Source organism: Globicephala melas, chromosome 19 (genome assembly GCF_963455315.2).
Source record: "Globicephala melas chromosome 19, mGloMel1.2, whole genome shotgun sequence".
NCBI lineage: Eukaryota > Metazoa > Chordata > Mammalia > Artiodactyla > Delphinidae > Globicephala > Globicephala melas.
The window spans coordinates 14,337,707-14,354,669 of record NC_083332.1 but is presented as its reverse complement, the minus strand read 5'-3'; the positions used below and the strand labels follow the sequence as shown (position 1 = coordinate 14,354,669).

The following is a 16,963-nucleotide window of genomic DNA, read 5'->3' as shown; positions in this document are numbered from 1 at the left end:
CAACTGGGTAGGACGTGGGGCATGAGGGGAGAGAAGCAGAAGGAGAAGTGGAGGTGGGATGGGACTGGCGACCCTGAGGGACGGCTGGGGGAGGGGAAGGGAACCCATGCCCGAAGGGGGAAATTGGGGAACCACTGGGAAGGCAGAGGATCAAAAGGGAGCATGGCCAGCTTTCCTCTGCCCACTTGGGCCCCCAGAAACCTGCTGAGATCCCAGGCCTGATCCTCTGCCCACCTAGGCCCCCTCCAGCCACGTGCGTCCTGAGGGAGTGGGAGGGAGGGATGGGGGAGCAAAAGTAAAGGCCAGACCTCTGGGATCAGCACACTTGAGGGGTGGCTAGGGGAGGCAAGGAGTTCCTACACCCAGTGGGGCCCACTCACGGTTAGGGGTCCAGTGGCAACAAGGGAGACCCTGTGGGAGACAGTGGGGAGGGGCACAAAGGAACAGAAGGGAACAGAGCCAGTGCTTTCCCTGTCCACTTAGGCACCAGGGAGACGGTTGGGCTCCCAGGCCTAATCCTCTGCCCTTGGAGCCTCTCCTGCCATGCAGAACCAAAGCCCTGCCCTTACACCCCCACCCAGCACCCTACCTCTACACTCGGAGACCCCCTGCAACAAGCTGGGCCTAAACCCCACCCACACTCCATAACTCAGGGCTCTACCTCCAAACTCCAAAACCCCACACTGCAGAGACCCTGCATTAGACGTGCTGCCTCTCCCCCTTTGTGCAGGTCTTAAGCAGAGGCCCCACCCCACACTTGAACTTTGCCCCACCACTCCCCACTCCACATTCAAACGTCACCCCCCCCCCCCCCCCCGCCGCCTAGGCCCCACCCACCCTAAACCCCTCCCTTGCCTAAGTTCCACCCCTTCCTAAACTCCGCCCATTAAACGCACCAACCTTCAAAGTATAGGGGTCCCAGAAGAAGAAAAGAAAAAGAAATGGTCTGAGAAAATATTTGAAGAGATTATAGTATAAAATCTCCCTAACACAGGAAATAGTGAAGTCCAGGAAGCACAGAGAGTACCATACAGGATAAACCCAAAGAGAAACACATCAAGACACATATTAATCAAACTATCAAACATTAAATACAAAGAAAAAATATTAAAAGCAGCAAGGGAAATAACATACAAGGGAATCCCCATAAGGTTAACAGCTGATTTTTCAGCAAAAACTCTACAAGCCAGAAGGGAGAGGCAGGACATATTTAAAGTGATGAAAGGGAAAAACCTATAACCAAGATTACTCTACCCAGCAAGGATTTGCTTTAAAGATAAGCAAAAGTTAAGAGATTTCAACACCACCAACCAGCTTTACAACAAATGCTAAAGGAACTCCTCTAGGCAGGACACACATGAGAAGGAAAAGACCTACAATAACAAACCCAAAACAATTAAGAAAATGGTAAGAGAAACATACATATTGATAACTACCTTAAATGTAAATGGATTAAATGCGCCAACCAAAAGACATAGACTGGCTGAATGGGTACAAAAACAAGACCCGTATATATGCTGTCTACAAGAGACCCACTTTGGACCTAGGGACACATACAGACTGAAAGAGAGGGGATGGAAAAAGGATATTCCACACAAATGGAAATCAAAGAAAGCTGGAGTAGCAATTCTCATGTCAGACAAAATAGACTTCAAAATAAAGACTATTATAAGAGATAAAGAAGGACACTATATAATGATCAAGGGATCAACCAAGAAGAAGGTATAACAATTGTAAATATTTATGCACCCAACATAGGAACACCTCAATACATAAGGCAAATGCTAACATCCATAAAAGGAGAAATCAACAGTAACACAATGACAGTAGGGGACTTTAACACCCCACTTTCACCAATGGACAGATCATCCAAAATGAAAATAAATAAGGAAACACAAGCTTTAAATGACACATTAAACAAGATGTACTTAAGTGATATTTATAGGACATTCCATTCAAAAACAACAGAATACACTTTCTTCTCAAGTGCTCATGGAACGTTCTCCAGGATAGACCATATCCTGGGTCACAAATCAAGCCTTGGTAAATTAAAAAAAACTGAAATCGTATCAAGTATCTTTTCTGACCGCAACGCTATGAGACTAGGTATCAATTATAGGAAAAAACTGTAAAAAATACAAACACATGGAGGCTAAACAATATGCTACTAAATAAACAAGAGATCACTGAAGAAATCAAAGAGGAAATAAAATATACCTAGAAACAAATGACAATGAAAACACGATGACCCAAAACCTATGGGATGCAGCAAAAGCAGTTCTAAGAGGGAAGTTTATAGCAATACAACCCTACCTAAAGAAACAAGAAAAATCTCAAATAAACAACCTAACCTTACACCTAAAGCAATTAGAGAAAGAACAAAAAAAAATAAACCCCAAAGTTAGCAGAAGGAAAGAAATCATAAAGATCAGATCAGAAATAAATGAAAAAGAAATGAAGGAAACAATAGCAAAGGTCAATAAACCTAAAAGCTGGTTCTTTGAGAAGATAAACAAAATTGATAGACCATTAGCCAGACTCATCAAGAAAAAAAGGGAGAAGACTCAAATCAACAGAATTAGAAATGAAAAAGGAGAAGTAACAACTGACACTGCAGAAATACGAAGGATCATGAGAGATTACTACAAGCAACTATATGACAATGAAATGGATAACCTGGAAAAATGGACAAAATCTTAGAAGAGCACAACCTTCTGAGACTGAACCAGGAAGAGAAAATATAAACAGACCAATCACAAGCACTGAAACTGAAACTGTGATTAAAAATCTTCCAACAAACAAAAGCCCAAGACCAGATGGATTCACAGGCGAATTCTATCAAACATTTAGAGAAGAGCTAACACCTCCCCTTCTCAAACTCTTCCAAAATATAGCAGAGAGAGGAACACTCCCAAACTCCTTCTACGAGGCCACCATCACCCTGATACCAAAACCAGACAAAGATGTCACAAAAAAAGAAAACTACAGGCCAATATCTCTGATGAACATAGATGCAAATATCCTTGACAAAATACTAGCAAACAGAATCCAACAGCACATTAAAAGGATCATACACCATGATCAAGTGGGGTTTATTCCAGGAATGCACGGATTCTTCAATATACACAAATCAATCAATGTGATAAAACATATTAACAAATTGAAGGAGAAAAACCATATGATCATCTCAATAGATGCAGAAAAAGCTTTTGACAAAATTCAACACCCACTTATGATAAAAACTCTCCAGAAAGTAGGCATAGAGGGAACCTACCTCAACATAATAAAGGCCATAGATGACAAACCCACAGCCAACATCATTCTCAATGGTGAAAAACTGAAACCATTTCCTTTAAGATCAGAAACAAGACAAGGTTGCCCACTCTCACCACTATCATTCAACATAGCTCTGGAAGTTTTAGCCACAGCAATCAGAGAAGAAAAAGAAATAAAAGGAATGCAAATCGGAAAGGAAGTAAAACTGTCACTGTTTGCAGATGACATGATACTATACATAGAGAATCCTAAAGATGCTATTAGAAAACTACTAGAGCTAATCAATGAATTTGGTAGAGTAGCAGGATAAAAAATTAATGCACAGAAATGTCTTGCATTCCTATACACTAATGATGAAATATCTGAAAGAGAAATTAAGGAAACAGTCCCACTTACCATTGCAACAAAAAGAATAAAATACCTAGGAATAAACCTACCTAAGGAGACAAAAGACCTATATGCAGAAAACTATAAGACACTGATGAAAGAAATTAAAGATGATACAAACATATGGAGAGATATACTATGTTCTTGGATTGGAAGAATCAACAGTGTGAAAGTGACAGTACTACCCAAAGCAATCTACAGATTCAATGTAATCCCTTTCAAACTACTAATGGCATTTTTCAAAGAACTAGAATAAAAAATTGCTCAATCTGTATGAAAACACAAGACACTCCGAATAGCCAGAACAATCTTGAGAAAAATAATGGAGCTGGAGGAATCAGGCTCCCAGACTTCAGACTATACTACATAGCTACAGTAGTCAAGTCAGTATGTTACTGGCACAAAAACAGAAATATAGATCAATGGAACAGGATAGAAAGGCCAGAGATAAACCCACGCATCTACGGTCACCTAATCTATGACAACGGAGGCCAGAATATACAATGGAGCAAAGACATACTCTTCAATAAGTGGTGCTGGTAAAACTGGACAGCTACATGTAAAAGAATGAAATTAGAACACTCTCTAACACCATAAACAAAAATAAACTCAAAATGGATTAAAGGTCTAAATGTAAGGCCAGACATTATTAAACTCTTAGAGGAAAATATAGGCAGAACACTCTATGACATAAATCGCAGCAAGATCTTTTTTGACCCACCTCCTAGAGTAATGAAAATAAAAACAAAAAATAAACAAATGTGACCTAATTAAATTCAAAAGATTTTGCACAGCAAAGGAAACCATAAACAAGATGAAAAGACAACCCTCAGAATGGGAAAAACTATTTGCAAATGAAGCAACTGTCAAAGGATTAACCTCCAAAATATAGAAGCAGGTCATGCAGCTCAGTATGAAAAAAACAAACAACGCAGTCCAAAAATGGGCAGAAGACCTAAATAGACATTTCTCCAAAGAAGATATAGATTGCTGACAAACACATGAAAAAATGCACGTCATTATTAGAGAAGAGCAAGTCAAAACTGCAATGAGATGTCACCTCACACTGGTCAGAATGGCCATCATCACAAAATCTACAAATAATAAATGCTGGAGAGAGTGTGGAGAAAAGGAACCCTCTTGCACTGTTGGTGGGAATGTAAATTGATACAGCCACTATGGAGAACAGTATGGAGGTTCCTTAAAAAACTAAAAATAGAATGACCATATGACGCAGCAATCCCACTACTGGGCATATACCCTGAGAAAACCATAATTCAAAAACAGACAATGTACCACAATGTTCATTGCAGCACTATTTACAATAGCCAGGACATGGAAGAAACCTAAGCGTCCATCGACAGATGAATGGATAAAGAAGATGTGGCACATATATACAACGGAATATTAGTCATCCATAAAAAGAAACGAAATTGAGTTATTTGTAGTGAGGTGGATGGACCTAGAGACTGTCATACAGAGTGAAGTAAGTCAGAAAGAGAAAAAAAAATACTGTATGCTGACACATATATATGGAATCTAAAAACAAGAAAAAAAGGTTCTCATGAACCTAGGGGCAGGACAGGAATAAAGGCACAGATGTAGATAATGGACTTGAGGACACAGGGAGGGGGAAGGGTAAGCTGGGACGAGGTGAGAGAATAGCATTGACATATATACACTACCAAACATAAAATAGGTAGTGGGAAGTAGCTGCATGGCACAGGGAAATCTGCTCGGTGCTTTGTGACCACCTAGAGGGGTGGGATAAGGAGGGTGGGAGGGAGACGCAAGTGGGAGGGGATGTGGGGATATACATATGCATATAGCTGATTCACTATGTTATACAGCAGAAACTAACACAACATTGTAAAGCAATTACACTCCAATAAAGATGTTAAATAAAAAAGATAAAAAAATAAAAAAGAGCACCTACACAAAACCTAAAGCTAACATAATACTTAATAGTGAAAGACTGAGAGTTTCCCCCTAAGATCAGAAACAAGGCAAGGATATATGCTTGTACCACTCTTACTCAACATAACACTGGAAGTAATAGTCACCATAAGGGAAGAAAAACAAAAGACAGACTAGAAGAAAAAAACTGTCCCTGTTTATAGCTGACATGATTATCTATGTAGAAAATCCCAAGGAATGTACAAAACAAAAACTTCCAGAACTAATTAGTGAGTTCTGCAGCAAGATAATAGATTACAAGATCAATATACAAGTTATTTGTAACCCATATACAAATTATATTGATATTAGTCTATGGCTTTGCTGTAGAACTCACCAATTATATAATTTGTATATTGATTTGTATATATGTATATGTACATAATTTGTGTATACTAGTGATTAATAGCTAAAAGGAAAAACACACCATTTACAACTTTTCCAAAGAAAATGAAACACTTAGATATACACTTATAATGTGTATGTGATCTGTATGCCAAAAATTACAAATCCTAATGAGAGAAATCAAAGACTATATTAGTTTTCTAGGGCTGCCATAACAAATTACCACAAACTTAGTTTAAAACAACAACTTAATTTTCTTACAGTTCTGGGGGCTAGAAGTCCAAAATCAAGGTACTGGCAGGGCCATGCTTTCTCTAAAGGTGCTAGGGGATGATTCTTTCTTGCCCTTTCCGGTTTCTGGTAGTTATTAGTAAGCCTTAGTGTTCCTTGGCTTGTAGATGCATCATTCCAACCTTGCCTCTGATTTCACATGGCTTTCCTTATGTGTCTGTGTCCATATTTCCCTCTTCTTTTAAGGATACTAGTCATTAGAGTAGTGCTTACTCTAATCCAATATGACCTCACCTTAATTTGATTACATCTGCAAAGTCTGTATTTCCAAATAAGGTCACATTCACAGGTACTGAGAGTTAGGACTTGAATATTTTGGGGAACACAATTAAACCCATAATAAAGACCTAAAAATGAAGATACATATCATGTTCATGGATTGGAAGACTCAGAGAGTAAAGATGTCAATTATCCCCAAATTGAAATTCTATTACAACTCAGCAAACTCTTTTTTTTGTAGATATAGGTTACTTTATTCTAGAATTTATATGAAATGGCAAAAGATCTAGAATAGTTAAGTCAATTTTAAAAAGGTAAAGTGGGAGGAATCACTCTACCCAATATTAAGAAATCCTATAGAGTGACAGTAACCAAGACAGGGTGGTACTGGCAGAGGGATAGGCACACTCAGACGTGTGCAGAGAAAATACAGAAATAGACATACACAAATATAAAGGCACAAAATCAATTTATTGAAGGTAGTCTTTTCAACAAATGGTACTAGAACAACTGGACACCCATAAGGCAACAAAAACAAAGAAATAACATGAAGCTAAAGTTTATAATGTATGCAAATATTAACTCAAAATGGATCACAGACTTAAATGCAAAACATAAAACCATGAAAACTTCAGGCAAAAATGTAGGAGAATATCTTTGGGATCTGGAGCTAGAAAAGGAGTCTATATATATATATATATATATATAGGTTTTTTTTGTTTTCTGTTTTTTACCGTACGCGGGCCTCTCACTGTTGTGGCCTCTCCCACTGTGGAGCACAGGCTCCGGACGTGCAGGCTCAGCGGCCATGGCTCACGGGCCCAGCCACTCCGCGGCATGTGGGATCTTCCCGGACCAGGGCATGAACCCATGTCCCCTGCATCAGCAGGCGGACTCTCAACCACTGCGCCAGCAGGGAAGCCCAAGTCCTTAGATTTAACACCAAAAGCTAAATCCGTAAAAGGAAAAAGTAATAAGCTAGACCTTATCAAAATTAAAAAGTTTTGCTTTTCAAAAAACCCTGCTAAAAGGATGAAAAGCTACGCACTGGGGAAATTTTTGCAAACTACATATCAAACAAAGGACTAGTATTGTCTAGAATAAAGAAAGCACTCTCTCACAATCCAACAGTTAAAAAAAAAGATACAATTCAAAAATGAAGCAGTCATTTCACCACAATGGATACAGGGATGGCAAATAAGCACACCATCATTAGCCCCTAGGGAAATGGAAATTATAACCACAAAGAGATATCATTACACACCTATCAGAATGGCTAAGATTGAAAAATGGTGAAAAAACCAAATGCTGGTAGAGATACAGAGAAACTGTCACTCATGTTCCTGGTGTGAATATAAAATGGAAAAGCCACTTTGGAAAATGATTTGTCCATTTCTTATAAGAGAAACGTTCATTTACTATATAACCCAGAAACTACTCTCTTAAACTTTAGACCAGAGAAATGGAAGTTTACGTTCACACAAAAATTTATACAAAAATGTTCACAAGCAGCTTTATTTGTAAGGGCAAAACACTTTTTTCCCCTTAGGGTTTCCTTTTAGTAAGAATTTTGATTCAGAATCAGGTATAACCTCACATTAATAATATTAGAATGTTTTGTTCCAAAATGATTTACCTGAGGCTTAGTAAGAGTGATGAAAGATTTACCGTATGTACTGTATTTGTAAAGTTTCCTTCTCATTTGAATTCTGTAAAGTAAGATTAAAAGTAATGATTAAAACACTAAATAAAAGTAACGTTTACAATAATAGTTAACATTTATTAAGCATTAACTATGTAGCACCATTGCTTTAAGGCTTTACGGTATATGTATTTACTTCGTTAAATTGCAGAACACTATGATGAAATATGTGATATTAATGGAAACTAAAACAAACAGGGGTTAAGTAACTTTTGCAAAGGAACACCCACATACTAAATGGTGGAGCTCAGGTGATACTGTACAAGAGAACACTACATTTTAGCGTTGAGCTCTCATATGAATTCACTAATGTCTAACTAGGATTGAAATATGATGGAAAGTAATTCTGCACTTATATTAATCTAGCCTTTCTTAAATGTGAATTCTCTGAAGGTGAGTTACTTATGAGTTTAAGTAAAAAAGGATTCTCACATTCATAATCTGAATTTTCTGATATCCCAAAGGTGAATGTCATGGACAAACAGGTAAAGGATTTACTAAATTAATTTTTTCATACAGTTTTTCTCCATTATGAAGTTTCTGATGTTGAGTAAGGTGTGAATGACGTCTAAAGTCCTTACCACATGCATTACATTTATAAGGCTTCTCGCCAGAATGAATTCTCTGATGTTGAGTAAGTTGTGATCCACGATTAAAGGCCTTTCCACATTCGTTACATTTGTATGGTTTCTCACCAGTATGAATTCTCTGATGCTGAGTCAGATGTGAACCACGAATAAAGGCCTTTCCACATTCATTACATTCATAGGGCTTCTCACCAGTATGAACTCTCTGATGGTAAGTTAGCTGTGAGCTACGAATAAAAGTCTTACCACACTCCTTACATTCATATGGTTTCCTACCAGTATGAAAAATCTGATGTAGATTAAGTTGTGAGGCACAAATGAAGATCTTCCCACACTGCTTACATTCATAGGGATTCTCACCTGTATGAATTTTCTGATGTTGAGACAGTTGTGAGCCATAAATAAAGGCCTTTCCACATTCTTTACATTCATAGGGCTTTTCACCAGTATGAATTCTCTGATGCTGAGTAAGATGTGAGCCACGAATAAAGGCTTTCCTACATTCCTTACATTCAAAGGGTTTTTCACCAGTGTGAATTTTTTGATGTTCAGTAAGTTGTGAGCCACGAATAAATGATTTCCCACATTCTTGACATTCATATGGTTTCTCGCCAGTATGAATCCTCTGATGTCGAATAAGCTGTGAGCCATAGTTAAAGGCCTTTCCACACTGTTTACATTCGTGTGGTTTCTTACCTGTATGGATCCTCTGATGTTCAGTAAGTTGTGAGCCACGAATAAAGGACATCTCACAATCTTTACATTTATAAGGCTTTTCACCAGTATGGAGTCTATAATGTAGAGTAAGCTGTGAACCATAACTAAAGGCTTTCCCACATTTCTTACATTCATAGGGTTTCTCACCAGTATGAATTCTCTGATGTTCAGTAAGTTGAGAGCCACGAATAAAGGCCTTTCCACATTCCTTACATTGATAGGGTTTCTCTGCAGTATGAACTCTCTGATGGTAAGTAAGTTGTGAGCCACGAAAAAAGGCCTTCCCACATGCATTACATTCATAGGGTCTTTCACCAGTATGAATTATTTGATGCTGAGTAAGATGAGAGCTACGAATAAAGGCCTTCCCACACTCTTTACATTCATAAGGTTTCTCTCCAGTATGAATTCTTTGATGACAAATAAGTTGCGAGGCACAGATAAAAGCTTTTCTACATTCCTTACATTCATAGGGTTTCTTAGCAACATGAACTCTCTGATGGTAAGTAAGTTGTGAGTCCCAAATAAAGGCCTTTCCACATTCTTTACATTCATAGAATTTTTCATCAGAATGATTTTTCTGATGTTCAGTCTGTTGAAAGCCAAGGATAAAATATTTTCTGCACGCTTTACATTCATAGAATTTCTCAGTAGAATGAATTCTCTGTTGTAACGTAAGGGATGTGGTTTGACTAAAATTAGGCATTTCCTCATAGACTACTAGTTGCCTAAAAAGTCCCTCTTTATTTCCTAAATGGCTTTCAAACTGGTCTCTGCATTCCTTATCATCTTGAAAACTTTTGCACTCACACTTACGGCTTGTAAGTTTTTCTACTATCTCCCATTGAGATGCTTCTAGTTCATAAATTTCTCTTTTTGATGATAGCTTCTTGGTTTCACACCTGGATTCCCAGTCTGTAAGATAACAAGTAAACAAATGCTATTTTCATATTCCTGGAAAAATGAAACTTCTAAGATAGAAATGGTGGACTCAAACTGAATATCATACTCATAAGATGTCAGTGCAACCAATGGAACAGAAAAGAAAAATCCATAAATAGACACAATTATAAGTGTAAATTTAGCATACAGTAACAGTAGCAGCTAAAACAAGTAGGGAAAAGATGGACTCTTTTTTAATAAATGAAAGTGATAAACATAAGGATAAACATAGGAGACACTGCTTTGGGAAAGATCCCCAGTACTCTCCTTACTTGCTGCAAATAATGAAACCTTCCTTCTCCCTTAAAAAAACAAAAACAAAAAAAAACACGACATAAGGATAAACATAGAGAAAAAAAGATGAAATTGCATTAGTACCTTAGAGCTTACAGTAGGATAAATTCCGAATGGATCAGATACCCTTACTCAGAGAAATGAAAACACAGAAATAACTAGAATAAAACTTGGGTGATTTCTTGTGTAACTTAGGAATGGGGAGATTTTTCCAAATCACAACTTGATAAAAATGACCACATTGGGACTTCCCACATCCAGTAGTTAAGACTCCATGCTTCCACTGCAGGGTTCAATCCCTGGTCAGGGAACTAAGATCCCACATGTCGTGTGGTGGGGCCAAAAAAAAAATGATGTTGGATTAATTATCTATGTAGAAGAAGTAAAATTTTTAAAAATGACCATGTTACAGTAAAAAACAAAAGAAAAGGTTAGCATGTCAAAAACACATTAAGGAAAGTAAAAGGACAAGCTGGGAAAAAATAGATATGTATAAATATCTATACTTATGTGAACTCTATCTCAAAATTGCACTAGCGGGACTTCCCTGGTGGTCCAGTGGTTAAGACTCCATGCTTCCACTGCAGGGGGCACAGGTTCGATCCCTGGTCAGGGAACCAAGATCCCACATGCTGTGTGGCATGGCCAAAAAACAAACAAAAAAATAAAGCAATAAAAAAAAAATTTTTAATTGCACCAGCAAATTTCAAAATTTTTGATGCAGAAAGTTTTCACTGAAGCATAATTTGTTACAGAAAAAGATTAATAACCCAATTGTCCATCAGTAGGTGGCTGGTTGAAATAATCATGGTATATCCACATCATGGAGTACTATGAAGCAGTTAAAAAGGAATATCTCTTTATATTAATATGAAGTGCTGATTGAAATACACTATTAATTGTAAAAGAAATGTCGAGCTTCCCTGGTGGCGCAGTGGTTAAGAATCCACCTGCCAATGCAGGGGACGTGGGTTCAAGCCCTGGTCCAGGAGGATCCCACATGCCATGGAGCAACTAAGCCCGTGTGCCTAGAGCCCATGCTCAGCAGTAAGAGAGGCCACCGCAATAAGAGGCCCGCACACCGCAATGAAGAGTAGCCCCCACTCACCGCAACTAGAGAAAGCCCACACACAGCAGCGAAGACCCAATGCAGCCAAAAATAAATTAATTAATTAAAAAAAAAGAAATGTCAACAAAAGTATGTATAGTTATGCTCTTTTTTATCTTAGGAAGGAGAGGAGGTAGAGGAAGTATAAATGTATAATACACATTTGCTTTTATTTTAAAAAGGAAGAGGAATAAACCCCATAGTTACAGGGTAGGGAAGGAACAGGTGGAGCAGCCAGGAATAGAGGTCAGATTTCTTTGAATATAACTTGTTTTGTAGATTTGACTTTGGTGGTATATAAATATATTAAATAATTATAAAACAAAATTAAATTACAAGAAAGCACAGCTTAAAAATTGAAAGAAAAAAAAAAGAACCAATATTTACAATTGGTGGCATAACCATACAAGGAAACTACTTCAAATAACTTTCAAACATAGTAATTTGACTGTGATATACCCTATGAAGGGAACAAAAAACTGTGAAAACAATTATCTCAAACTGTTTTGAGTAATCATATTGTTAGTTGTAGTGTTGATCTTCTTATTTTAGAGGCTTCTTGTATAATGTGGGATAAAATATGTAATTATGTGATATTCTAATTGCATCATTCTTAGTGTCCTTGATAACTGGGACTCCTGGCATGGGAGAAAATAGATGCAGCTGTAAGATCTTAAAAAGGGTTAAATAAAAAGCCTATAATTCAGAATCTGAATTGAATTGCTATGAACCCATGCTATAGTTTATCTTACGTTTTTTAATTAAGACTTTATTTCTTAAGAGTAGTTTTAGGTTTACAGAAAAACTGAATTAAGTCCAGAGAGTTCCCACATGCTCCCTTTTCCTTCCCCTCCAGGTTCCCTGATCAGTAATAACTTAATATCTTGCATTCGTGCAGTACATTTGTTAAAACTGATGAATCTATATTGATACATTATTTTCTTCTATTTCTGTTCTCCCTGACTCACCCTAGCCACACTTATCTGTTGATCCTCAAAAGGATCAAACTCACTGCTACCTCAGTTCCTCTGCAACTGCTAGTCCCTCCGCCTTAACTGCTCTTCTTGGGAATTCCCTGGCAGTCCAGTGGTTAGGACTCTGAGCTTTCACTACCGAGAGCCTGGGTTTGATCTCTGGTTGGGGAACTAAGATCCCACAAGCCATGCAGGGTGGCCAAAAAACAAACAAAAAACCCTAAAAAACAAAAACCTGCTCTTCTCCCAGAATTTGCATGGCTTACTCTATTCATGTCTCCCCTCAAATGCGAGCACCTCAGAGAGCCATCCTTAACCACTCTTTCTATAAGAACACCTCCCCCCATTACTTTGTGATTCTCTATGCTTTTTGTTTTGCTTCATAACACTCATCACTCTTTATATATTTTTATTTGTTACTATTTCTTCTGCTAGGAAAGATCAATGGGGATACGGAATTTTTCTTGTTTACTGTTATAGTCTCAATACTTATAATATAGAGGGTATTTAAAAATATTTGTTGGATAAAGACTCATACAGGTTTCACTGGGTCAAAAATATAAAATGTTAAAATGGTTATCACCGAAAAAGGAGGGCTATTCCCTGTTTGAAAATACAGGGGAACATGAAAGAAAATAAGGGAAGTGGTAAATGGAGCAAAGAAGGGGATTCCTTAGGTAACTGATGCTAAAACAATTTTGTCCTCCAGGGCTCAGGATTTTACTCTACAGGCCTAGGAGTAAAAGGCCTTGGTTGGGTCTGTGAGGAGAACTTTGGAGCTAATAACTCAAAGGTGTGGCCAATTTATGAAGGAATTTAACAACAGCCTCCCTTTGCCTGATCATCTCTTACTCACCTGGGCTCAGACCTCTTGTCACATCCTGTACAACCTTCCAAGGGTCCTTCCCTTGCTCCAATAAGGAGAGCACATCTGGCTTAGAAATGGAAAATCCTGCTTATAAGAATGGAAATAGATACGGTTACACTCTGTTTGTCCAGAATTAAAATTGAGTCCACTGTTCATCAAGTAAGAAGGTCAATTACAGAAAGATTCAGAGAAAGGATATCTGAAGAAAAGAGTAGATAAAAGTGCCCAATGGAGCTGTCCATTTCAAAGTTTATAAAGCACAAAAAATTTATTTGGGACTAGGGGTCTGAAATTCAGCTAGGCACTTGGAAACTTTTCTAAATTTCACAAAGACTGAAGCTGAATTATTAGGAACAGACAAAATTACCCAGTGAGACCAGGTTGCTGTAGTTCTCCAACATCACGTCTCTGTACAAATCCTTCTGTTGCAAGTCCAGGCACTCCCACTCTTCCTGTGAGAAGTCTATGGCCACATCCTTGAATGACACCAAACTCTGAAATGACAACCCACGGTTAATGGTAAATAAAGAAATATTTTTTAGAAGTAATGAGAGAAGAAAAGTATTACATAAAGTGGCCAAAACAGAAATATGTTGAAGCTGGAAGCTTGCAATATGGCTAAGTAACAGAAAGGAAGAGAGTGTGATAAATGCAGAGCACCTAAATAGTTTCTAAACATTCCTATTACTCTGTCATAGCTTTTTGTGAACAGTTACAAGAATGAACAAATCCAGGTAAGTGGAGTTCTCTGATTAAATGAAATACTGTGTGCAAGCACATAACATATGCAAATTCTCAAATAAGTTGCAAATTCCTTCCTCCTCTCTTCCCTTTAAAGAATTGAAAATAAGAAAAAGGAAGGAAGGAAGGGAGGGAAGAAAGAGAGGATGGGAGGAGGAAGGGAGGGAGAAAAAAGAGAAAAAAACAAAACTGATGGGCCCATTCCAAATATCTTTTAAAATGTTTATCTTAGGGCTTCCCTGGTGGCGCAGTGGTTGGGAGTCTGCCTGCCGATGCAGGGGACGCGGGTTCGTGCCCTGGTCCGGGAAGATCCCACATGCCGCGGAGCAGCTGGGCCCGTAAGCCATGGCCGCTGAGCCTGCGCGTCCGGAGCCTGTGCTCCATAATGGGAGAGGCCACAGCAGTGAGAGGCCCGCGTACCACAAAAAAAAAAAAAAAGTTTATTTTAGAAAATAAGATTTCTATATAATTTAAGAATTTATTTCCAACTCAAGTCTCAGAATAACTTAGCAATAATATTCTTCCTTGTCCTGGCAAATCCTTTCATAGACATCATTTTTATAAGGTATATAATATTCCATATTATAATTATAATCTTTTTCTTTTTTCTTTTTTTTTTTTTTGCTGCACAGCGCAGCTTGTGGGATCTTAGTGCCCCCACCAGGGACTGAACCCCAGCCCTTGGCAGTGAAAGCACAGAGTCCTAACCACTGGACCACCAGGGAATTCCCTGTAATCATTTTCTTATTTTCCAGTATTTAGTTTGTTTTCCTTCTCTAACATCAGCTCTGTTTCTAAAATTTGCAAATATCTAACCCTCTGGATGATCATTTTACCACTCATCATTGCTCACTGTACACTTTGCTTATTCTGAGCAACAGAAAACCAATGAAAGATGAGCTAAACTCACACAGATGTGGCCCCTGACTTACACATTCTATTCAAATTTGAAATGGACCTTGTCACTGGTATTCGCCTCTGAGGTACTCACTGACATGACATGCTCTCTCTCTGTTCTCAATCCTACATTTGATCACATTTCCAATCTTAAAAGCCTCACAGACCAAAGATTTCACCACATTCTGAGATAAACAGCAATTTTCTATCCTCATCAACCAGAAAATGGAGGTCAGTGAGAAAGAATGAATTTTGCATGTGTAGTCCCATCTCATTAAACCACATTCTGACACAAGAGGTTCTACTCTTTCCTTAATACATTTCCTGATTTGCAGAATGGATCCCTAAATATGGCTAGAGAAGAGAGGGGTGGGGCTTAGTGAGGCAGAAAATCTGGAGATAAGAATATTGAGCATTCATATCCTAGAAAACAATGACTATTTGATGAGGAGAAGAAAAAACACCAACTCACATGGGGCATGGCTTAGAAGGGAAAATTATTAGTCCTCCTCTGGAGAAGTGCTGAGTCCTGAGAATACAGAGTCAGGAAAGAAAAAGGAAACTATGAGAATAGGCTTCCTTCTAAATGACTAAGTTAAGATAAATATTTCCTTCCCTTTTCATGGCACCTGATCCCTTCCATGCCCCAATATATATACTGAGATTTGCAGAAATATAAACAATCAAATCCCTTCCCCAATCCCAAAAAAACATAGATACAGAAAAATTAATTTATGCTAAAGCAGTACCCAATTCCTATGATGTTCGTAGGGTTCTCTGACCTGTCCTGAGTGGTTAATATTTTCAGACTAGGGGCCTCTGATCCAAAATGTATCCAAGTCATACCTGCTTCAAGGACATTGATGGGGCCCTCAGGCCTAGAAGTGCTCTGTATCCATGTAGGCCAAATCTTGGAACAAACACTTCCCACAACTAAGATCTGCCTTTTTCCTCCAGACTCAACACACTAAATATAAATAGCTCAGGGTGCCTCCCTGGCTCGTTCTCACATTCCAAGGTGCAAGAAGCATTTTGAGAACAAATTGTAGGCTTCATCCAGGCCACACAAAGTCACACTAGACTCATCAAGTAACCAAGGAACAAATCCAAAGCATTCTTTTTGTTTTTAATTAATTTTTTAAAGTTTTATTTAATTAATTTATTTTTTGGCTGCATGGCTTGTGGTATCTTAGTTCCCCAACCAGGGACTGAACCTGGGCCCTCGGCAGTGAAAGCACAGAGTCCTAACCACTGGACCGCCAGGGAATTCCCCAAAACATCCTTTAACAGAAAACTGCCTGGGGACTTCCCTGGCGGTCCAGTGGTTAAGACTCCTCGCTTCCACTGCAAGGGGCGCAGGTTCAATCCCTCGTTGGGGAACTAAGATCCCGCATGCCACGTGGCGTTGCCAAAAAATTAAAAACAAAATAAGAAGAAGGCTGCCTGTTGCATCCAATCATGGCCTCAGCTGAACTCAGGAATTCTGGAGGCAGCACTCCCTTGTTATCCTGCTGAACATCATTCTGCCTCTAAATGTAAGGCTGGGGATGACTTGAGAAAGTGGCTGTACAACAAATAATTTCCATAGAGCACATACTATGCGCTAGATTCTTTATACAATTAACACTTACGTGATCAGCAAACAGGTCTGTGAATTTA

General features: G+C 38.4%; 1 protein-coding gene across 9 annotated transcripts in view; it reads right to left on the bottom strand.

The window, feature by feature from the left end:
• LOC115862591 (zinc finger protein 420) overlaps positions 1-16,963 on the bottom strand; it is a 134,238-nt gene that overhangs the window by 74,708 nt on the left and 42,567 nt on the right. For 6 of the 9 annotated variants that reach the window (XM_060288754.1, XM_060288752.1, XM_060288756.1 and 3 more), the window contains 4 exons: positions 15,777-15,833; positions 14,034-14,160; positions 13,655-13,753; positions 6,933-10,395 (listed from right to left, as the gene is read on the bottom strand). In XM_060288754.1, the coding sequence (XP_060144737.1) occupies positions 8,648-10,395; positions 13,655-13,753; positions 14,034-14,160; positions 15,777-15,785 (1,983 nt within the window). In that variant the 5' untranslated portion in view covers positions 15,786-15,833 and the 3' untranslated portion in view covers positions 6,933-8,647. Of the gene's footprint in view, positions 1-6,932; positions 10,396-13,654; positions 13,754-14,033; positions 14,161-15,776; positions 15,834-16,963 lie in introns of those variants that run through there. The other 3 variants (XM_060288760.1, XM_060288761.1, XM_060288758.1) reach the window with 3 other exon arrangements.